The sequence below is a fragment of the Salmo salar genome, chromosome 19 (genome assembly GCF_965601325.2).
Source record: "Salmo salar chromosome 19, fSalSal1, whole genome shotgun sequence".
Taxonomy (NCBI): Eukaryota; Metazoa; Chordata; class Actinopteri; order Salmoniformes; family Salmonidae; genus Salmo; species Salmo salar.
In genome coordinates, this window is record NC_138309.1 from 84,401,256 (window position 1) to 84,420,046 (window position 18,791).

General features: G+C 40.1%; 1 protein-coding gene across 3 annotated transcripts; it reads right to left on the minus strand.

Annotated features, from left to right (window-relative positions):
- Window positions 1-1,290: 1,290 nt before the first annotated feature.
- LOC106579696 (uncharacterized) lies at window positions 1,291-15,784 on the minus strand. Of its 3 annotated transcripts, XM_045702790.2 has the most exons (8): window positions 15,495-15,773; window positions 15,194-15,271; window positions 14,811-14,964; window positions 10,048-10,208; window positions 7,720-7,926; window positions 7,307-7,488; window positions 6,884-7,213; window positions 6,331-6,620 (listed from the first exon to the last, which is right to left on the minus strand). In XM_045702790.2, exons 2-8 carry the CDS (start codon window positions 15,249-15,251, stop codon window positions 6,615-6,617), a joined length of 1,098 nt encoding a protein of 365 aa, XP_045558746.1. In that variant the 5' UTR covers window positions 15,252-15,271; window positions 15,495-15,773; the 3' UTR covers window positions 6,331-6,614. The 3 variants fall into 3 exon arrangements, with proteins under 3 accessions (XP_045558745.2, XP_045558744.2, XP_045558746.1); XM_045702789.2 differs by having other exon boundaries at window positions 1,291-7,213; window positions 15,194-15,268; window positions 15,495-15,784; XM_045702788.2 differs by having other exon boundaries at window positions 1,291-7,213; window positions 15,495-15,784.
- Window positions 15,785-18,791: the final 3,007 nt, after the last annotated feature.

Consider the following 18,791-nt stretch of genomic DNA (forward strand, 5'->3'; position numbering starts at 1 on the left):
GCCTCACCTCGTTAATCAGGATGGGCTTCACCTATGCTGGCCCAGCCAGTCATCTCATTTGTCAGGATTTGTTTCACCTGCGCAGGCCCAGCTGGTATTTAAGACCTGCTGGCCCAGTGCATCAGTTGGAGATGAGATGTTGGGAGAAGTACACCTCATGCCCTCACCTGTTGTTATCCCCCCCAGTGCAGTTTTTCTTCATAGACGATGGTACTCCCTATCCTAAGTTGGTGTGGGTTTTTCATTTAGTTTGTCTGTTGTCAGGCAAATCCAGTGGGAGTCCATTAAGACCTATTCTAAATCCCCCCCCCCCCCCCCCAAAGTTTCATTTTGGTTGTCACTGAATCATTTGTTAGTTCTCTTTTTCTGTGAGTTGGTGTTTTGGGAATGTAACATGTGGTTTGATACCAATGTCACATATACAAATCATGTATATAATGTGGGATTATTCATTTGTTTCTTGTTTAATATTTTGTTGCAGCCTTCCTTTTTTATGCAACATTCTTGTTTTTATTGGGATGAAATTGTGATAGACATTTCTATACTTTTCTTTGCATAACAACTATCAGGATGAGAAAGAACAAGCTACTTACCATGTTGCCGAATTATCAGAAGTCAAACAGATCATGCAATATGCTTTTGATGGATTTTGAACATTTGCTTTTTTATGTTGACTGCTTTCTTACTCCAGAAACACTTGAGCGATCGGGACACATTTTTTAAATAGCATCCGTAGTCTTCAAGCAATATTTTCCAGGACTCTAGCTCGAACAGTATGTCCGATATTAGCCAATGAGCTTGCATGAATGGTTTTCCTGTCCAAACGCCACATAAGGCCAAACAACCAAACTCTACAGGATAGCTAGACTCAAAATGGCAGAAAATCCATCATGGGTCCTTGAGGTAAATAGGTCCCTCTCCTCACAAGGAACACATGTAGCAAACTTCAGGACTCTAGCTCAAACGGGCGGGGTGAGGGGGCGTGACCTTTCAAATTTTGCATTTTCAATTGGTTGTTACAGCGCCACCATGTGGCCAATTGGCTTGGCATTGCATGAGAGGGTGTGACCCTTGGCCTTCTACCATCATGCAAGGTTGCAACCTCCAATGCCTGACCATCTCACGGGAATTTGCTATTTCTTTACCAAATCGGCAGAAGAACGAAAATAATAATCAACGGCAAGAAATACAATAGGGTTTCACCCATCTTAGCTGCTTGAACCCATAATAAAAACAAGAACAATAATGTTAACTCATAAATTAATTAAAAGTTAAGTGACTTTAAACTGGTTCATTTGAAATCATTTTATTTAAAATTTTACAGAAGAAATTCATTACAGATTAGTACGTGTTTTTAAGATTAATATAAGAATAAAGTAATATCCTAACAGATAAACATATTAAAAAGTGTTAAAACATCATTATTACAGAAATATATTTACACAAATATAGTTGCTTGGATCTTCTAAACATCAGGGAGAAATAGTATGGAGTCTTTGGTCCAAAACATCTTTCTTTACCTGTGGGATTACTGACTATAAACATACCTGGGCAGTCACTGCTACAGGTGGGAATACAACCAGACTTGGAAGGCATACTCTCTAGGTTCAGGATATGTCTCTACCGGCCACCTCTAACTATAAATGTTAAATTAAAATCTCTATAGTCTTGTGAACATGTCATCGGTCATGTCCTCTTTCTGATCATCATTCTGAGATTCACCCTCAGTACTCTCCATCAACATTGATACCAATGTAGACAGTGTCCCATTGGGGTCCAGCAATGTAACCAGAGGCACATTCACACCCCTATCCTGAAAGATGAGGTTCTGCAGGGTCATGGCTAGCATTGAGTCAATGCCTAAGGCAGAGAGAGGAGAATCGTAATCTAACTCATTCTTGTCAACACCAATTGTTTGACTGAGTACAGACCTGATGTATTCACTTGGGGAGGATGGCACAGAAGTATGTTCAGACTGTGACTTTTGGAATTTGAGTTTTTGCACTGCCTCATCCACTAATGCAGTCATACGCATGGTCAATGATGCATTTTGAGAGAGGACATTGCTCATCATGTTCTTGACGTGAAACCTACATACAACCTGTTGGGGTTTGTTTAGCAAGAGGCATTGTTCCAAACTCTCATGAATCTCTGTAACATCCATCACCATCAATCCCCTTCTCTCCAGAAACCTGTGTAAATGATCCTTGTTAAGCAGGAGACCAAGGTTCAAAGCTCCCCAGTTGATGGATTGCCCAGATAGTCCAATATTCCGTCTATAGTGACAGAAGTAGTCCAGGAATGAATTGGCTGCTGCATAGTTTGTTTGTGAGGCATTGCCAAGGAAAGAAGAGATGGAAGAGTAGCACACAAAGTAGTCTAACTTACAGTGTTTTGTGGCGTGGTGCAGATTCAGCGCTCCATTCACCTTGGGCTTTAGGACTTTCTCGAAGTGGGATTTGTCAAGGGTTTCAATCAACCCATCATGCAGGACGACTGCACTGTGAAACACCCCTTTGATTGGACAAGAGGGAAACTTCTGACCAATGAGACCAATCACTCTGAGCACATGCTCAGAAACAGAGACATCACATCCCATCCATACAATCTGGACAGTCCATTGTCTCTCCAGAAGGACTATCTCCTGCTGTATGTCTGGTGTGGGGCTACTTCTGGAGAGTATGACGATGTACTCTCCACCTTTCTGGGAAAGGAACTTCACTGTTTCAAACCCCAGCCCAGAGAGACCACCTGTGACAATGTACACAGACTTCTTCTGGAAAAGAGAGGTTGGTTTAGGCAGCAACTGAATGTTGGACAGTGTGCCTTTGGAATCATCTTTACTCAGTACCACACCAGACAGGGTCTTTGAGCTGAAGTACGACTCAGATTCCTCAACAGACAGGAAGTCAATGCTACCGGATGACATTTTCTGAAATGTAGAGGTCTCTAGAGAAAATGATATCCTGTCCAATTGCGTGGATTTGAGCAAACGATAAATGTGTGGCCTCTTGGCAATGAGTGATCCCCTTTGTAAGATGCTGGACATCTGAAGAGTCTGTATGTGAACACTATCCTTAACATTCTGGAAAACACTCTGTTCAAGCAAGCATTGGGACTGGGATTCACAGACAATGACAACATGTCTGACATCAGGACAATTGCTGGCTTCTGCCAACAGAGATTTATCAAATGGTGGAAGGAGGAGAATTGCATCAACAAACATCCCATTGCACGGTGTCCCTACAATGGCATTCCATCCTGATTTGTTTGCTGTTTGGATTAGGACCTTCAGCAGACTAGAGTCAGGAACAGAGGAGATGATGCTCAACCTTCTATGTTTGACTCTAGGTAACAGTCTGTGCAGTATTTCCCATGCCAGAACAAAGTAGGACACACAAGGAGCCTCTTTCAGAAATGTGAGCCTCTTTGTCTTGTAGCATGCTGCTTCAGGAATCACAATCTTAGAAGATGCAGCAATGGGATAACATGATACTATATGGTCTCCCACTTTCAGTGTGTTCACATCTTTCCCTATAGCTGTGACAGTACCACTGAAGTCAAGTGCAAGAAGCTGGTGCTTCTGAGATGTGTGATTCTTCCAGTATATTGTCTGACCATAGTTCAGATCAGAGACACTGACAGGATAGTAGTCTGAGGAATGAACACATATCTTACTGAGCTGAATCTTGACTGATTGCTCATGGATGTTTGTATCATCAACATCACAGGGAATAGCAGACAAGCTAGTTATTCTGCAGGGGTCATTTGTCTGAAAGATGCATGGCTCAGACATTGAAGAGAAAATCCTTCCCTCAGTGCTCTCAATGCTGCCAATGGGAGTATGTACAATATCAGGTTTCCAAATCAGCCCACCTTTCACAACCAACTCTGGGTATCTTTTGCAAGGGTATGACTTTAAGACCTGAGACAGAGCTCTCATGTCCTCTGTAGAGACAGAGTTGATGTCAATCAGCTGGAAGGAAAGGTTATCCATTTCTGCAGCACACGATCTAGTCATGCCTGACAGGACAAAGCCTGCGCTGATGTGGTCCACTGTGTTCTCTGCTGACCGGTAGGTTATTACTCTGATGGAATTTGCAAATTGCATGGCCCTCAGTGCCAGGACAATTTTCCTGAACATCTCACAGCAGCTTACCATATTCTCCAGAACATACTCAGTTTTCAGTGAAGTAACATCTTCCTGACCCCACACAAATAAGACCTCCTGGAAGTGTTTGTTGAGATCTGTGATATTAAGGTTTGCCAGGAGTGTAGGAAATCCATGGCTCAAGACCTCCTTAGATTGTGTGAAGGAGATGTATCTAGACTGTGAACTTAAGTGTGGTTGCATGGCTTTTGGAAGGCCTACCTGGTCAGAAAAGACCAAGGCCTTTGGTGCCTCACTGGCATTAGAGGAATTGATATCCTCACAGACAACATTGAAGTCATTGTGGAAGAAGTATTCTTCCACAACATGAGAGCGGCTCCCAAGATACGTGATCATCACATGCTTAAGCTCAACCAAAACTCTTCCCACTTTGTCTGTAAAGCAACCACATACCTCAAAGTGATCATAGCCTTCATCAATTGCTTTCAGATACACAATCATTTCCTCTTGCAGGGGTTCAAACACTGTCAAGCTGCCTATTTTGACAGGAAACCCGGGCCTTGAAGAGGATCTATATGCTACTGTAACAGGAGCAAGTTGCATCAGGAAGTCTAACACTACAGGGTGAATGCAGTATTCATGCAACTGAGACAGCAATTCTTCTGGAACTGTGACAACTGAAAAAGCCTCCTTAAACTCTTCACCATAGTGTACATCCCCCTTGTTCTGGAAAACAGTGCCATACTGAAACCCACCCAGAGCAATTTTAGTGTAGAACTTTTCAGAACTCAACACTGAATTGCATCTTTTGTAGATAGAGCTTAGCGAAATGTTCTGCTCTTCAGCTAGCTGTCCTCGCTTGCACGTTATTGTGCCTGAAGCATGGTTTGTGGAGGGAGAATATATCTTAAAATGGGTCTCATCCACTGCTGGTTCAAGTTGCACTTTAATCTCTGGTGCATTCTGTGTGAAAACATAGGGACTCTGAAAACTGACACTGAGTTGCAGTGTGTTGAGTGGAACTTTTGGTTTGGCACTGGCCATGAAGGCAGCCAAACCCAACTCAGTATAGAAGGCACCAGGGATTATGGCAACACCGTTGTGTTTATGCTCATGCAGGTAGGATACTGAATCAGAAGACAGATCACAACTGAAGGTATTGCTATCGCTAGCTGTAGGAGTTAGCACAGGATGATTACCTGATGTATGATGTACCTTTGACGCAGCAATGATAACATCTCTCCGAGTAGAATCAAACTGATACCTTGGGAAAGGTGTTGGTGAAGCCTCACGGCCTCTGTAGAACTGATCCCAGTCTACCTGAACCCCCAACTCAAACAGTTTGGACACAGTATTCAGCATTGTCTCATGATCTTTATCTGGCTGCACTGAGGACAGAACTATGGTGTCATTTCCCAGCGTCTCCTGGATGTTTCTTTGTAGAGCCCTTCTAGGGCCAATCTCCACAAAGACTACATTCTTTTTCACTTTGGCTGCTGATCTCACTGCCTGTTCAAATGAAACTGGCTCTCGTATGTTCCTGGCCCAGTATTTGCCTGTGCTGAAGTCTGGCTGCTCTACCTCCCTTCCTGTCACTGTGGAGAACAATTCTGTCTCAACATCATTGACTTGTAAAGAGCCAATACTGTCCTCTAGTTGAGACAGGATGGGATCCATCATCTGGCTGTGGTATGCAGCAGGGACATCCAGAACACGGAGGAACAGATTCTTCTTCTTGACGGAGCTGCTCAGCTTTTGATGGAGACTGTCAATAGCCTCTGCATAACCTGAGAGGGTGCAGGACTGTGGGCTGTTGAAGGCAGCCAAGGAAATCTTATCTGAGTAGGAGGGAAGGAGGTTCAAGACCTCTGACACGACCATGTTACTGACCACAAGCATTTTCCCTCCTGTGACCTTATTCTGCAGAGTACTGCGGAAGTAGATCACCTTCACTGCATCCTCAAGGGACAACAGCCCAGAGCAGTGGGCAGCAGCAACCTCTCCTACAGAGTGGCCAAGAATGGCATCAGGTTTGATGCCCCAGTGCTTGAAGAGACTGGCTATGCCAACCTGAATGGCAAAGAGTAGGGGCTGGACAACATCTGGTTTTGAAAGATCCTTACTCTCTGAATCACTCTCAAGTCTCTCTATGATACTCATGTTATTGAACTTTTGGAAAAGCATCTCAATTTGGCTGATCTTCTCTCTGAACACAGGCTCATGTTTCAGGAGCTGCTGGCACATGCCTTGATAGGTTACACCGTTCCCACAGAAGACAAATACTAGCCTGGGATCTGAGTAAGATGGTGTTGTTACCTTGTTCATGGCAGACTTGAGTTGGTCTTTTAGATCAGCCAGAGAGAGAGTTCTGAATGCCCTCCGATATCGATGTTTCAAGTGGCTTCTTCTACAAGCAGATGTGTATGCAAGAGCTTCTAGATCACCTTTGTTGTCTGTGTTTATCTGTTGAATTGTGTCCTCCATCATCATACTCATCGACTTTTCAGAACTGGCAGAGAGGACAAAACAATTGTGTGATTTCCTACCACTTTTTTGAGGAACATTTGACTGCTTGTGTTGTTTGACAATCGCATGTGCATTTGTTCCTCCAAAACCAAAATTGTTTATTCCTGCAACCCTTGCAATAGAATCTCTCCACTTTTCTGCTTTAGTAGGGATCTTTACATTTAAAGCTTTAGCATCTATACTGGCACTGTCCTCAGAGTAGAACAGTGAAGGGACAATGGTTTCATGTTTCATCATTAGGAGTACCTTGATTAGCCCTGCCACTCCAGCTGCAGATTCAGTGTGTCCAATGTTGCCTTTCACAGAGCCGATGCGGAGTATCTCTGAACCTGGAGGTCTGGCTTTGGCAATGACTTTGGAGATGCTGCCTGCTTCTATGGGATCCCCCACTGGAGTTCCAGTCCCATGAGCCTCTATGTACTGGACCGATAACAGGTCAGACTCTGAATAGATTCCTCGCAGCAGCTCCTCTTGCTGGACCATGGATGGCTTGGTGATTGGAGTGACTGTGTGGCCGTCTTGGTTTACAGCAGTGTTGCTTATGATGCCCCATACATGGTCATTCTCCTTGAGAGCCTGTATAAAATATAAATAAGTATGTAAGGTTAAAAAAAAAGTCTAAGTCAATGTGAGAGCAATTTTGTGACATTGAAACAGAAAATAATTTACTTTTTTTAGTGGCTTCAGAAGAATAATCCCACAGCCTTCTCCTCTGCCATAGCCATCTGCTCTGCTGGAGAAAGGTTTGCTGGTGCCTTCAGGTGAAATCATCTTTGCTTTGCTGAGAGCGACAAAGACTAGTGGCTGTATGATACAATTGACGCCACCACAAAGAGCCATCTCGCAGTCACCTGAGAACCGAAAGCATACAGTATACAAATCCGTCAGATTATATTTTGTGATGAGAGCCACCATTGCTTTTGCTTTGCTCTTCAAGGCACTTTGACAGAGCTGCGTAAAAAGGGCTTTGTAAAATAAATCGTAGTGAATTGTTGTAGTGAATTCAGTCAGTGTGTAAGGTTACATTTTGACAGAATGTTGCATGCGTTGTAAAACGTAGGTAAATGTGATACATTACACACCTTGTCTTATGGCTTGACAAGCTAAATGAAGAGCAACAAGGGATGAAGAGCAGGCACAGTCAATGGAGAGTGAGGGTCCAGTGAAGTTGAAGACGTATGAGACTCTGTTGGCTGCTATACTCATAGAAAGTCCGGTGCCGGTGCAGTGGTTGATTACATTTGGGTTCATAAATGCAGCAGATTGTTCATAATCTCTGTTCATAAGACCTTGAATGAAAATAGGCACACATTATTGAAAATAATACACATTTGACATTTTATTGTGTGTGGGCTTTCTTTCAATGGAGGACCAATGCAGTCAAAATTAAATGGACAATAATACCGAAATTATTAAATAATAAATAGCCAATTCGCTTACATTACAATGTCTTTATAACTGTCATTTTTCCTGTAAGCATAGTGTATGTCACATCCTGACCAGTAAGGGGTCATTTTGTTATTATAGTTTGGTCAGGGCGTGGCAGGGGGTGTTTGTTTTGTGTGTTTTGGGGTTGATCTATGTTATTCTATTTCTATGTTTAAATATCTAGTTTCTGTTTCTATGTTGGAATTGTTTGGGGTTGGTCTCTAATTCGAGGCAGCTGAAAATCATTGCCTCTGATTAGAGACCATATTTGTGTAGGGGGTTTCTCACTGTTTTGTGGGTGGTTTATTTCTGTTTAGTATTCTAACCTGACAGAACTGTTTAGCTGTTGCACTTTGGTTTTTGATTCAGTGTTCATTTCAATAAATTTCATGATGAGCTCTAACCACGCTGCGCCTTGGTCTACGTCCTGCACCGGCCGTTACAGTGTAACAAGTAATGTAATTACTAATTGTTACACAACATACTGTATACTTATGATTAGGGTAAGGGCTAGGGTAAATGCTACCATACCCCGTTCACTTCAATTCTTTCTTTCCCATTCGCCCTCTGAATGGCACCTATGCGTAATCCATGTCTCAAGGCTTACAAATCCTTCTTTAACCTGTCAAACATTCCCTTTACCTATTTCCGTTGTCAGAGCCTTACCCCCTGCTTTACTAGACACCTAACATTTGCAGAGTGTCAGATGCTCCTAATAATTTCAATAAAACCTTGGCGAAAGCAGTGCTGCTCCTCTTAAAGATGCACTATGCGGAAATCGCTCTGCCGGTTTCCTGGTTGCTAACATTCTAATTCGCCTCATTTCAGTTTGACAAAGCCAGCAAGTATAGGGTAGATAATCATTGTACCATCTAAACCACTTCAAAGCGGCAATATGTCACTTTTTGGGGACCACCAAATTCACATAGTAATGTGAGATATAGATCTGTCATTCTAATTGAAAGGAAGTCTAAGAAGCGGTAGATCTGTTCTATGTGTGCCATTTCTATGCTTCCTGTTCTGAAGTTTCGTTTTTGTGTCTTTTACTTTGACACACTCGCTTCAAACAGCTGAAAATACAATGTTTTTGGTTATTGAAAAGATGTGTCACAGTGGTTTAGGCATTACAATGATTCTCTACATTATACTTGCTTGTTTTGTCACATAAACTGAAATTAGGTGAACTGTTAGAATTTTAGCAACCAGGAAATGACGGAGCGATTTCAACATAGTACATCTATTAAGAGGCTCTTTCTGCTCAGCATAAAATGATGCTCTGTCGGTTACATTTTCTACATTTCATTACGCAGTGTATGCCCAAGAACACTTGATAAACTGACGATTGGTACACGTGTAGCCTGAATTGATTGATGCTTCCACTGCTGTCAGGGTCCCGGGTGGTCATCTCTGTCTACTTCCAAATACTATTATATTAGGCCACATGTGCGAGTTATAGTCCTACAGGCAGTGTCCATATTTCAGTTACTACTACTACTACTAGGCAAAAATGTCATGTATTTTTAGTTCAGAGGAGCGGGGCAGTACTTCCGTGCTCTCTGCCAGGAGCTGTATTTTCAATTAAAGGTTGCCAAAGGGCCATTACGATGGAGAATCGATTGCATATATTTGATTAAGGCATTTTATTTTATAAAATTAGATATAACTTGTTGAAGGATAGACAAATCTTGTGGCAATAGAGAGAGTTTCTGGTATTCTGGGGTCGTTTGGGGTTGCTTAGAGTATCTGTTTGGGGTAGGTGGGGGTAATTTGTGCATGGTTTTCGTAATTATTTGGGCCCAACATTTCTGTGGTCCAAATCATCTTTGCATTCACATTGCCGTCTTTTTAGCGAGAAACCAGGATAATTTGACAAAATTGAAAAATCAGTGAACGCACTTCTGAACAAGCCCTACCATAAGATCCTTTTATGGGACACTGGCTGTGAAAACACCCTAAAATAAACACATTATTATCCACTTTACCTATAAACACTCCTGTCTTGGTCCCACTGGCCTTCTCCATTGGCATCCCAGCATTCTCCAGAGCCCTGTATGCACACTGAAGAAGGAGTTTCTGCTGGGGGTCCATTTGTTCCACTTCAGTTTCAGTGATGCCAAAGAACTTGTGATCAAACTCATTAAACCTGCAAAATGATAAATAATTCAAAGGGGAACTCCAAGAAATAAAACTGTCAGCAATGTTGTACCTCACGCTCTTAGAAAAAAAGGTTCCAAAAGGGTTCTTCAACTGTCCCCATAGGAGGGCCCTTTTAGGTTCCATATAAAATGAAACCATTTGTGGAAAAGGGTTCTACATGGAACCCAAAATAATCGTTCAAGGGGTTCTCATATGGGTACAGCTGAAGAACCGTTTAAGGTTCTAGATGGCACCTTTTTCTCTAGGAGTGAACCTGAGGTATTGTGTATTTCAGTAAACAGAGGACACATCTGTTGGGTTCTGAGAATATGAAATATACTTATTCATGTCACTGAGGGAGAGAGGGTAATGTATAACGTTTACATTATCAGGTAGTAATACTCTGAGAATTAGAACATACAAAGATTAACAGTCAGACTGAAAATGACCTTTTCTTAAATCTGTGTGATTGCAAAGCAACGTCAATATTGCACCAATTATTTTTTGTCGTTGATAGATTAAAATCAAGTTGTGAATTTCTAGATTTTCCTCAGCCTAAGGATTGATGAGGTATGCACCTTCAGTCATCAATATTCAATATCAATATTCAGTCATCAGATTGTAACATCTCTGAAAAAGATACTGTAACCTACCTCGGTGTAAAGATCACCAAAAATCTTAAGGCTATGAATGATCTTAATTTGAACCCTGTAACTGAATCTGTCAAAAAAAAATTATCCTCATGGTTAGGGAGGGATTTAAGTCTTCAAGGAAGGGTGCTTTTATCCAATGCTGAGGGGCTATCTTTTTTCATCTATTGACATTCCCAAATCCACTTGCTGTACCTTAGATAGGCTTTTGTACAACTTCATATGGAAAAACAAGCCACATAAGATAAAGAGATGTTATCACCAACAGGGTTTGTGATGGCGGTCTAAATGTCTTAGATTTCACTCTCTTCAATCAGATATCAAAGGTCAACTGGATTAAAAGGTACATAAAAAATCCTCATAGCTTCTGGAATATTATACCTCATTTTGTTTCAGAAGTTCGGCGGGCTTAATTTTTTACTACAATGTCCATATATTGTGGGTAAAATTCCTGTGAAACTGGCAGTTTTTCACAAGCAGGCTTTAATGTGCTGGGCTTTGTTGTATAAACACAACTTTTCACCTCATAAATGTTTTATTTGGAACAATGGGTCAATATTACATAGAAATAAGATGTTATTTAACCATAAATGGTTCTCGAAAAACATTGTTCTTGTCAGCCAATTGGTTAATAACAGTGGGAATCTATTTACACAGAGAGAATTTATGGAAATATACAACTTTGAGGTTTCAAGCATGGAATATGACACTGTTATTAAAGCTATACCTAGTGGGATAAAAACTTTACTTCAGAATAATGCATATTTTGGAATATCTCCGATTGTAAGCGATATTCAGGTGAATGGCATTGGTCTACTAGATACGAAATTCAACAATCGTTTAAAAAGGGATATTTTCTACAGGAAGTCTATTCCCTCTGCGATATTTTGTTGGGCTTCATCGTTTGATGTAAACTGGCGCCGTGCTTGGCTCACTCCACACAGATTTATGGTGACCAATAAAGTAAAGGAGATCTCCTTTAAGATAATCCATAGATGCTATCCGTGTAATAGCTTGATTTCTAAATATATATTTGACGTTACCAGTGAATGCAGTTTTTGTGAACTAGAAACTGAATCTATTGAACACTTATTCTGTAATTGTTTATATAGTGAAGTGTTTTGGACTGATGTAAAACTATATCTTAGCCGCAAATTGCATACAACCATTGATATTACTAAGTTTGACATATTATTTTACTACACTGATTCCACAATTGAACGTGAGTATGTCATAAATCTCTTTATTTTATTAGGAAAATCTTTTATCCATAAATCAAAATTTATGAAGAAAAAGCCCCTTTTCTTAATTTTTTTATCTGATTTGGAACAGTACGTAGAATCTTTAAAACGTATGTCAAAACAATATGTCAAAAAAATTTATTCGATATTTGTCTGTATTTGATATAATACTTTTTTTTGTATTTTTCTCATTTCTTTGGATTCCCTCTGGCTGTTATGTTATGTTTATGTTTTGCATGTTACTGTTATTTACAGCAAGTTAAATAAAGATTTGTGCAAACTTTAAAAAAAAAAATTTAAAAATTTTTTTTAAAAGAGTTTACTGTACAGTAACATGCTAGACATGACGTCAGAGCTCTGGCTCTGCTCTTCACAGGTCTCTATGGGTTTTGACTGACAGCCGTTCTGAAGTTTAGCATCACACTCGACAAGAAGTGCCCCCATCCCTTCCGCTAATTGGGCAACTTTTGCAACTTGAGCGAGGGAAATCCTGTAAACTACGAGGACCCAATGTATTTTTAAAAAGACTGAGGACTATAATAAATTCCTCGTTGTCATGCAAGCAAGTCAAACACCCGTGAGTCCAAATGTGCATTTCCATATCATGAAACTGTAATATACAGAGTCAACGTTTATGATCACTATGTTTGATGAAGTTACAAGATGACATGGCATTATACCCTGGGTTGTCCTGAACAGAATGAGCCTATGTTTGTTGTATTGTGAAGAAAAGTTGAGCGGATCAGGCATCTGAACAGCTTCATGACTCCATTCTATTCGCATCAAAATTACAATCTGCATCTCTGAATTACCTTGTGAAAGCAAAACACTGTAAGATGGTTGAAAAAGAGCGGCAACAGGTGGTGGTTTCCGATAGAGGTTCTGGTTCAGATCTAGGTGCAACTGTTCCGGAAAATCACACTTTATAGCCACCCTCAAGAAAGGCACACACACAGCAAACAGGAAGTGGACAAGGTGGAAGTGTCATAGTGATAGAGTTAGTGGTTGTATGCTCAGTGACGCAATAGCACACAGGTAGGAAGTCAAGGGTGGAGGATTGTCCAGGAAGTAAGGTTAAGCTGATGAGATGGTGTGGAGTCAGGGGTTTACAGAGGCTGTGCTCAACCCTAGGCTCCAAAATGCAACGAAAGAGTTCAGAGATTGAGTTGGTGGTTCTCCTGTCCCTGGCTAGGCCACTGATTGGCTGGCCAGGTCACATGACACACGTCAGGAGAGAGTTAACCCTAGCAACAGAGTTTCCAAGGACCAGAGGTGTGAAACCGGGGGATCGTAGCCTCTGCTGGGCTGGAGAGTTTCTCTAAAGTTTGTGCCTCTGTGTCTCAGAACCAGAGAGAGGGTTTGAGAGATTTTCAAGTATCATATTTTATAATTTATCTAGTCATGTTGGCAATAGAACAAGCTTTCAAATTATGGCCACCTGACCCAAATTGCGATTGATAATGGACTTTTTGGATTGCGTAAAACAGGAACAGTAATCGTGTAAAGGCGGGGATGCAGGGCAGTGTTCCAAACAAAACAACTTCAAGTGTACTTACTCTAGTTCCTCAGCGGCACAAAAAAAAAATCACCTGGTAGTTGAAGACTCTTTGAGTCATTAAAGTGCATTGAAATGACTTAGGAACTGTGTACACGTTGGAGAGGTGCATGGCCACTTGGAAACACTAGTTAGACCTTTCACTCAAGCCCTTGTAAAACATGTTTTGTCTTACAGTGCCTTCAGCAAGTAGTCACAACTCTTGAGTTTTTTCATATTTTGTTGTGATGTATCCTGAATTTAAAATGAATTAAATTTAGATTTTGTGTCACTGGTCTACACCAGAGGAGGCTGTAGGGAAGAGCTATAGGAGGACTGTATCAAACATATGGAAACCACATGTTTGACTCTGTTCCATTTATACCATTCCAGCCAATACAATGAGCCTGTTCTCCTATAGCTCCTCCCATCAGCCTTCTCTGGTACACACACACAATACCCCATAATATCAAAATGGAATTATGTTTAGAAATGTCTTGAGTCAATAAGTATTCAACTACTTTGTCACGGCAAGCCGAAATAGGTTCAGGAGTAAAAATGTGCCTAATTCACATAATAAGTTGCATAGACTGCAATAATAGTGTTTAACATGATTTTTTACTGACTACCTCATCTCTGTACCCCACACATACAGATAATTGTAAGGTCCCTCAGTCAAGCAGGGGAATTTCAAACACAAAGACCAGGGAGGTTTTCCAATGCCTCGCAAAGAAGGGCACCTATTTGTAAATGGGTAAAAAAAAATCTGACATTGAATACGTCACACCCTGATCTGTTTCACCTCTATTGTGCTTGCCCTCTCCACCAGGTGTCTCCCATTACCCTATGATCTGCTGTGTCTTTTTACAGTCTTCGGTTTGTTTGTTGCCAGTTCGTCTTGTCAGGTCGTACCAGCGCGTTTCCCATTTTTCCATTAAAAAGTGACCAAAAACATGGTGAACATCCTCTTATAGACCTGGGGTTAACATCATGTTTTAATGTTCCTAGAACAATCTCAGAATGTCAGAGCAATAACGTCTTGCCGAAATCTTTAATGGGAAAATTGCAGAATTTCCATTGAACATCCGTTTGCTGGAATTAGTTATAGTTGGAAGAGGAATTGTTACAGAGAGTATATAGATTTTCCATTCATTTATTGTAAGGAAAATGGGAGTGATACATACCCATCCATGAGTGCAGCCTTATCTGTGCGCGATTTTCCAACTTTGTCATCATTGGGGTCATACCAGTAGGAAGAGTCAAACCTTTCATCAGGAATCTGTAAAGCACAGTTCTTCCCCTCCAACAGAACCTTCCAGAAATTGTCAAGCCCCTCTCCTGTATTGAAATAAAAAAATATATATATTTATAACAGTTTAAAAAGGTATATTATGGCATTATTAGGGGTCCAAGCAGTGCAGCAAACAATTGTTTTTGTTACTGTTAAGGTAGAGGGTTTTGTTTACAATGAGGTATAACTATGAAAGGTTAACGAAACTTAAGGTGGTGCACTAGACAAGTTGCCACCACATGAAATGTTAACCATTAAGAAAAGTCTGAGTTTTACCTCCTGGGAAATTACAGCCAATGCCAACAACAGCAATGTCCTCAGCATCTCCCATCATGAAACCACTGTCTGAAACTTCTAGAGCAAAAAAAATCATATTCGCCTTCTTCCCAGTCTAATGAACTCCAATTGTAAGATGAACAAATATTACATTTTTAAATAAAACCGAAGGAAAATGTGTTTGATCAAAATACAATGTTTGACATTGCCTTAATTTTAGGAGTTTGCACTGAAGATAAAAATCACAGGTTTCAAATTGTATTAACTCTATCAACATCAGTTAACGGCAACACAAACTTACCTCATGAGTCTTGAACCTTCATTTGACAATGCAGTTGAAGTTCAGTGTAGCTTTTATATTGTCTCCTTTAGTAGCCCTACCCAAAACATGAATCATTGACTATCAACATTGTAACGCGTGGGTGCAGGAATCAGGCGCAAAGAGCAGAGGGTAGGACGAACGCAGTTTAATGCAGGAGTGAAATAAGGTCACACCAAAACACTAGGCGCAAAACCAAACCGGGCCGGGCCAAAACAGGACCCACTACAGTGCTGCGTAAAAGCAAAATAACACATCCACCAACACTACACAGGAGAAACAAGCCCACACAACAGCAAGCGGCATTTCCAGTTTAAATAGCTCCTCATCAAACCTCAACAAGGAACAGGTGAAAACAATCAGACCCAACAAACCAAAAAGGGAAAAAGGGATCGGTGGCCGCGCCGAGCACCGCCCAAACAGCAAGGGGAACCGCTTTCGGTGGGATTCTAGACAAACATGACCGTGTAAATATACAGAACGTTTGCCCTTCAATTTGATTACTGCACCTTGTATATTAAGGACACAGTTTTGTGCTAACAAAAATAAGGGGTTAAATATATGTCCAAAAAATATATATAAAGTACCAGTCAAAAGTTTGGACACACCTATTCATTCAAGGGTTTTTCTTTATTTTTACTATTTTCTACATTGTAAGATAGTAGTGAAGACATCAAAAATATGAAATAACACATATGGAATCATGTATTAACCAAAAAATCCACCTATATTTTGATGACAGCTTTGCCAACTCTTGGCATTCTCTCAACCAGCTTCATGAGGTATTCACCTCATGAAGCATAGTTTATCAATTGTAAGTTGGGGGCATTATGCAAGGTAGACAGTGTGAAGAGTTCTAGGAATATATTGTCCTGCAAGATAATCAGTAAATCATTATTAGATAATCACATGTAATTAAACTTCACTTGTTGCATGTTTTAGAGGTATATTTATTCATAATTTCCATTTCACAAATAAAATATGTCAGGAAAGAAATACAGAATTGCAGTGCATTTGAACACATACAAATATGAGGTCGAAGAAAACGCAAAAATGCATAAAGTTTATGCATATTAAAAAAAACATGAGTTATTGTTTAGTAGTCTGACTAGCAAAGTTATTGTGCAGTTCAATATTATGTTTCAACGAAAAAGGCATATTCAAAAGTTGTAAAAAAGTGATAAATACCACACTACTTCCTTATTGTCATCATTTGGTTACATATTGTGAAGAATGTTTTAAGGGCTGCGCAATGATGAGAACGTCCTTGTCTCAGAGGGGCAGTTTGATAAATGATTGACTTGGCTGGCCTTGACTTTGGCTACACAACATGATTGATATCAAAACAAACCACCTTAAAAACATCAACACCAGAGTACTACGGTTTGAAGCCTTGAAGTTATATTGTTCATGAATCAACAGGTATATATCATTCATTTATTAAAGGCCAAAAATTACCCCTTTAAATGTAACAATATAACTTTAAATTGAATGTAAGTATTATAAAGGATGTAATAACATACATTTTATCCAAAGCAACTTAGTCATGCGTGTATACATTTTACATACAGGTGGCCCTGGGAATTGGGCCCACAACTCTGGTGGTCAAAGCAACACCCTCTACCAACGGAGCTACAGTGGACCACATGTGTATGATTAGTTCATACCAATGTTAAGACACACCTTCCATTTGAACATAAAATGACTTGTTTGAAGTAAAGATTTTATGAACTGATCATACACACCATATAATCCAATTTTAGAAAGTGATAGGGCCTATTGCAACCATGGATGGCCACTAGATTATCGGCAGTTGATCTCTGGTTAACAGTGTTGTGGAAGCTACTCTGAAAAGCATTTCGCTACACCCGCAATAGCATCTGCTAACCATGTGTATGTGACCAATAGCATCTGCTAACCATGTGTATGTGACCATTAACATCTGCTAACCATGTGTCTGTGACCAATAACATCTGCTAACCATGTGTATGTGACCAATAACATCTGCTAACCATGTGTATGTGACCAATAACATCTGCTAACCATGTGTATGTGACCAATAGCATCTGCTAACCATGTGTATGTGACCAATAGCATCTGCTAACCATGTGTATGTGACCAATAACATCTGCTAACCATGTGTATGTGACCAATAACATCTGCTAACCATGTGTATGTGACCAATAGCATCTGCTAACCATGTGTATGTGACCAATAGCATCTGCTAACCATGTGTATGTGACCAATAGCATCTGCTAACCATGTGTATGCGACCAATAACATTTGATTTGATTTGAAATAGAGTTTACCAAGCTACTTATTATTACACACTGGTAGAAGTTAAAGGGATACGTCAGGATTTTACCAAATGAGGCACTTTATCTACTTCCCCAGAGTCAGATGAACTTGTGGATAACTTTTTAAATGTCTCTCGCAAAACTACTTCTAACTTCCTTCATGCTGGACACAGAGACATAAAAATGGTATCCACAAGTTAATCTGACTCTGGGGAACTAGATAGAGGTCCATATTGCCAAAATTCCTAAATATACATTTAAGTTACCCTAAAGCTACCCTTAAGAAAAATGTAGTTACTTAACTAAAGTTAATTTGAAAAAGTAGTTCTCTACATCCAAACTACTTTTGTGAAACATTATAATCTGTAAATCTGAAATCTCATAGACTAGAAATTTCAAGAAAATCTTAACAGAATATGTAATTTAGCCTATTAAACACACACAATATGTTTCAAGTGAGAATTAGGTAGATTTGATACTGTTCTTACTGGCCTATTGCCAGCAGCACAAAGATAACACACTGAAATGAACACACATAAGACTGTATTTTCCTCCAAATGTGTGTAAACTAGCTAGCTATGAACATAACACTCATCTACTGTCGACATTTGGATAAGATTTGAGAGCGAGAAACACTCTTCACGCCACTTAGATACCGAATTAACTTTTTCGTAGCAGGTTAGGAGAACTTATGTAGCAGGTTAGGAGAATGAGGTTAAGGTTAGGAAAAGGGTTAGGGTTAGTGAAAATGCTCTCCTAACCTGAAACGAAAATCACTTTGCATTGAAGTGGCGTGAAAATAGTGTGTCTCATGATTCAGTTGATTCGCCCAAGTCGATTATGCAAGGGGTGAATGGCATTTAATTTAATCAAATAATATGAATGCACCAGTGTGTCAATATAGGTAACATAATAAAAAAATCCCCATAAAAAAAATCCTAAATAGATATTTTTTTTTGCATGGACTGCGTCTCAATCTATG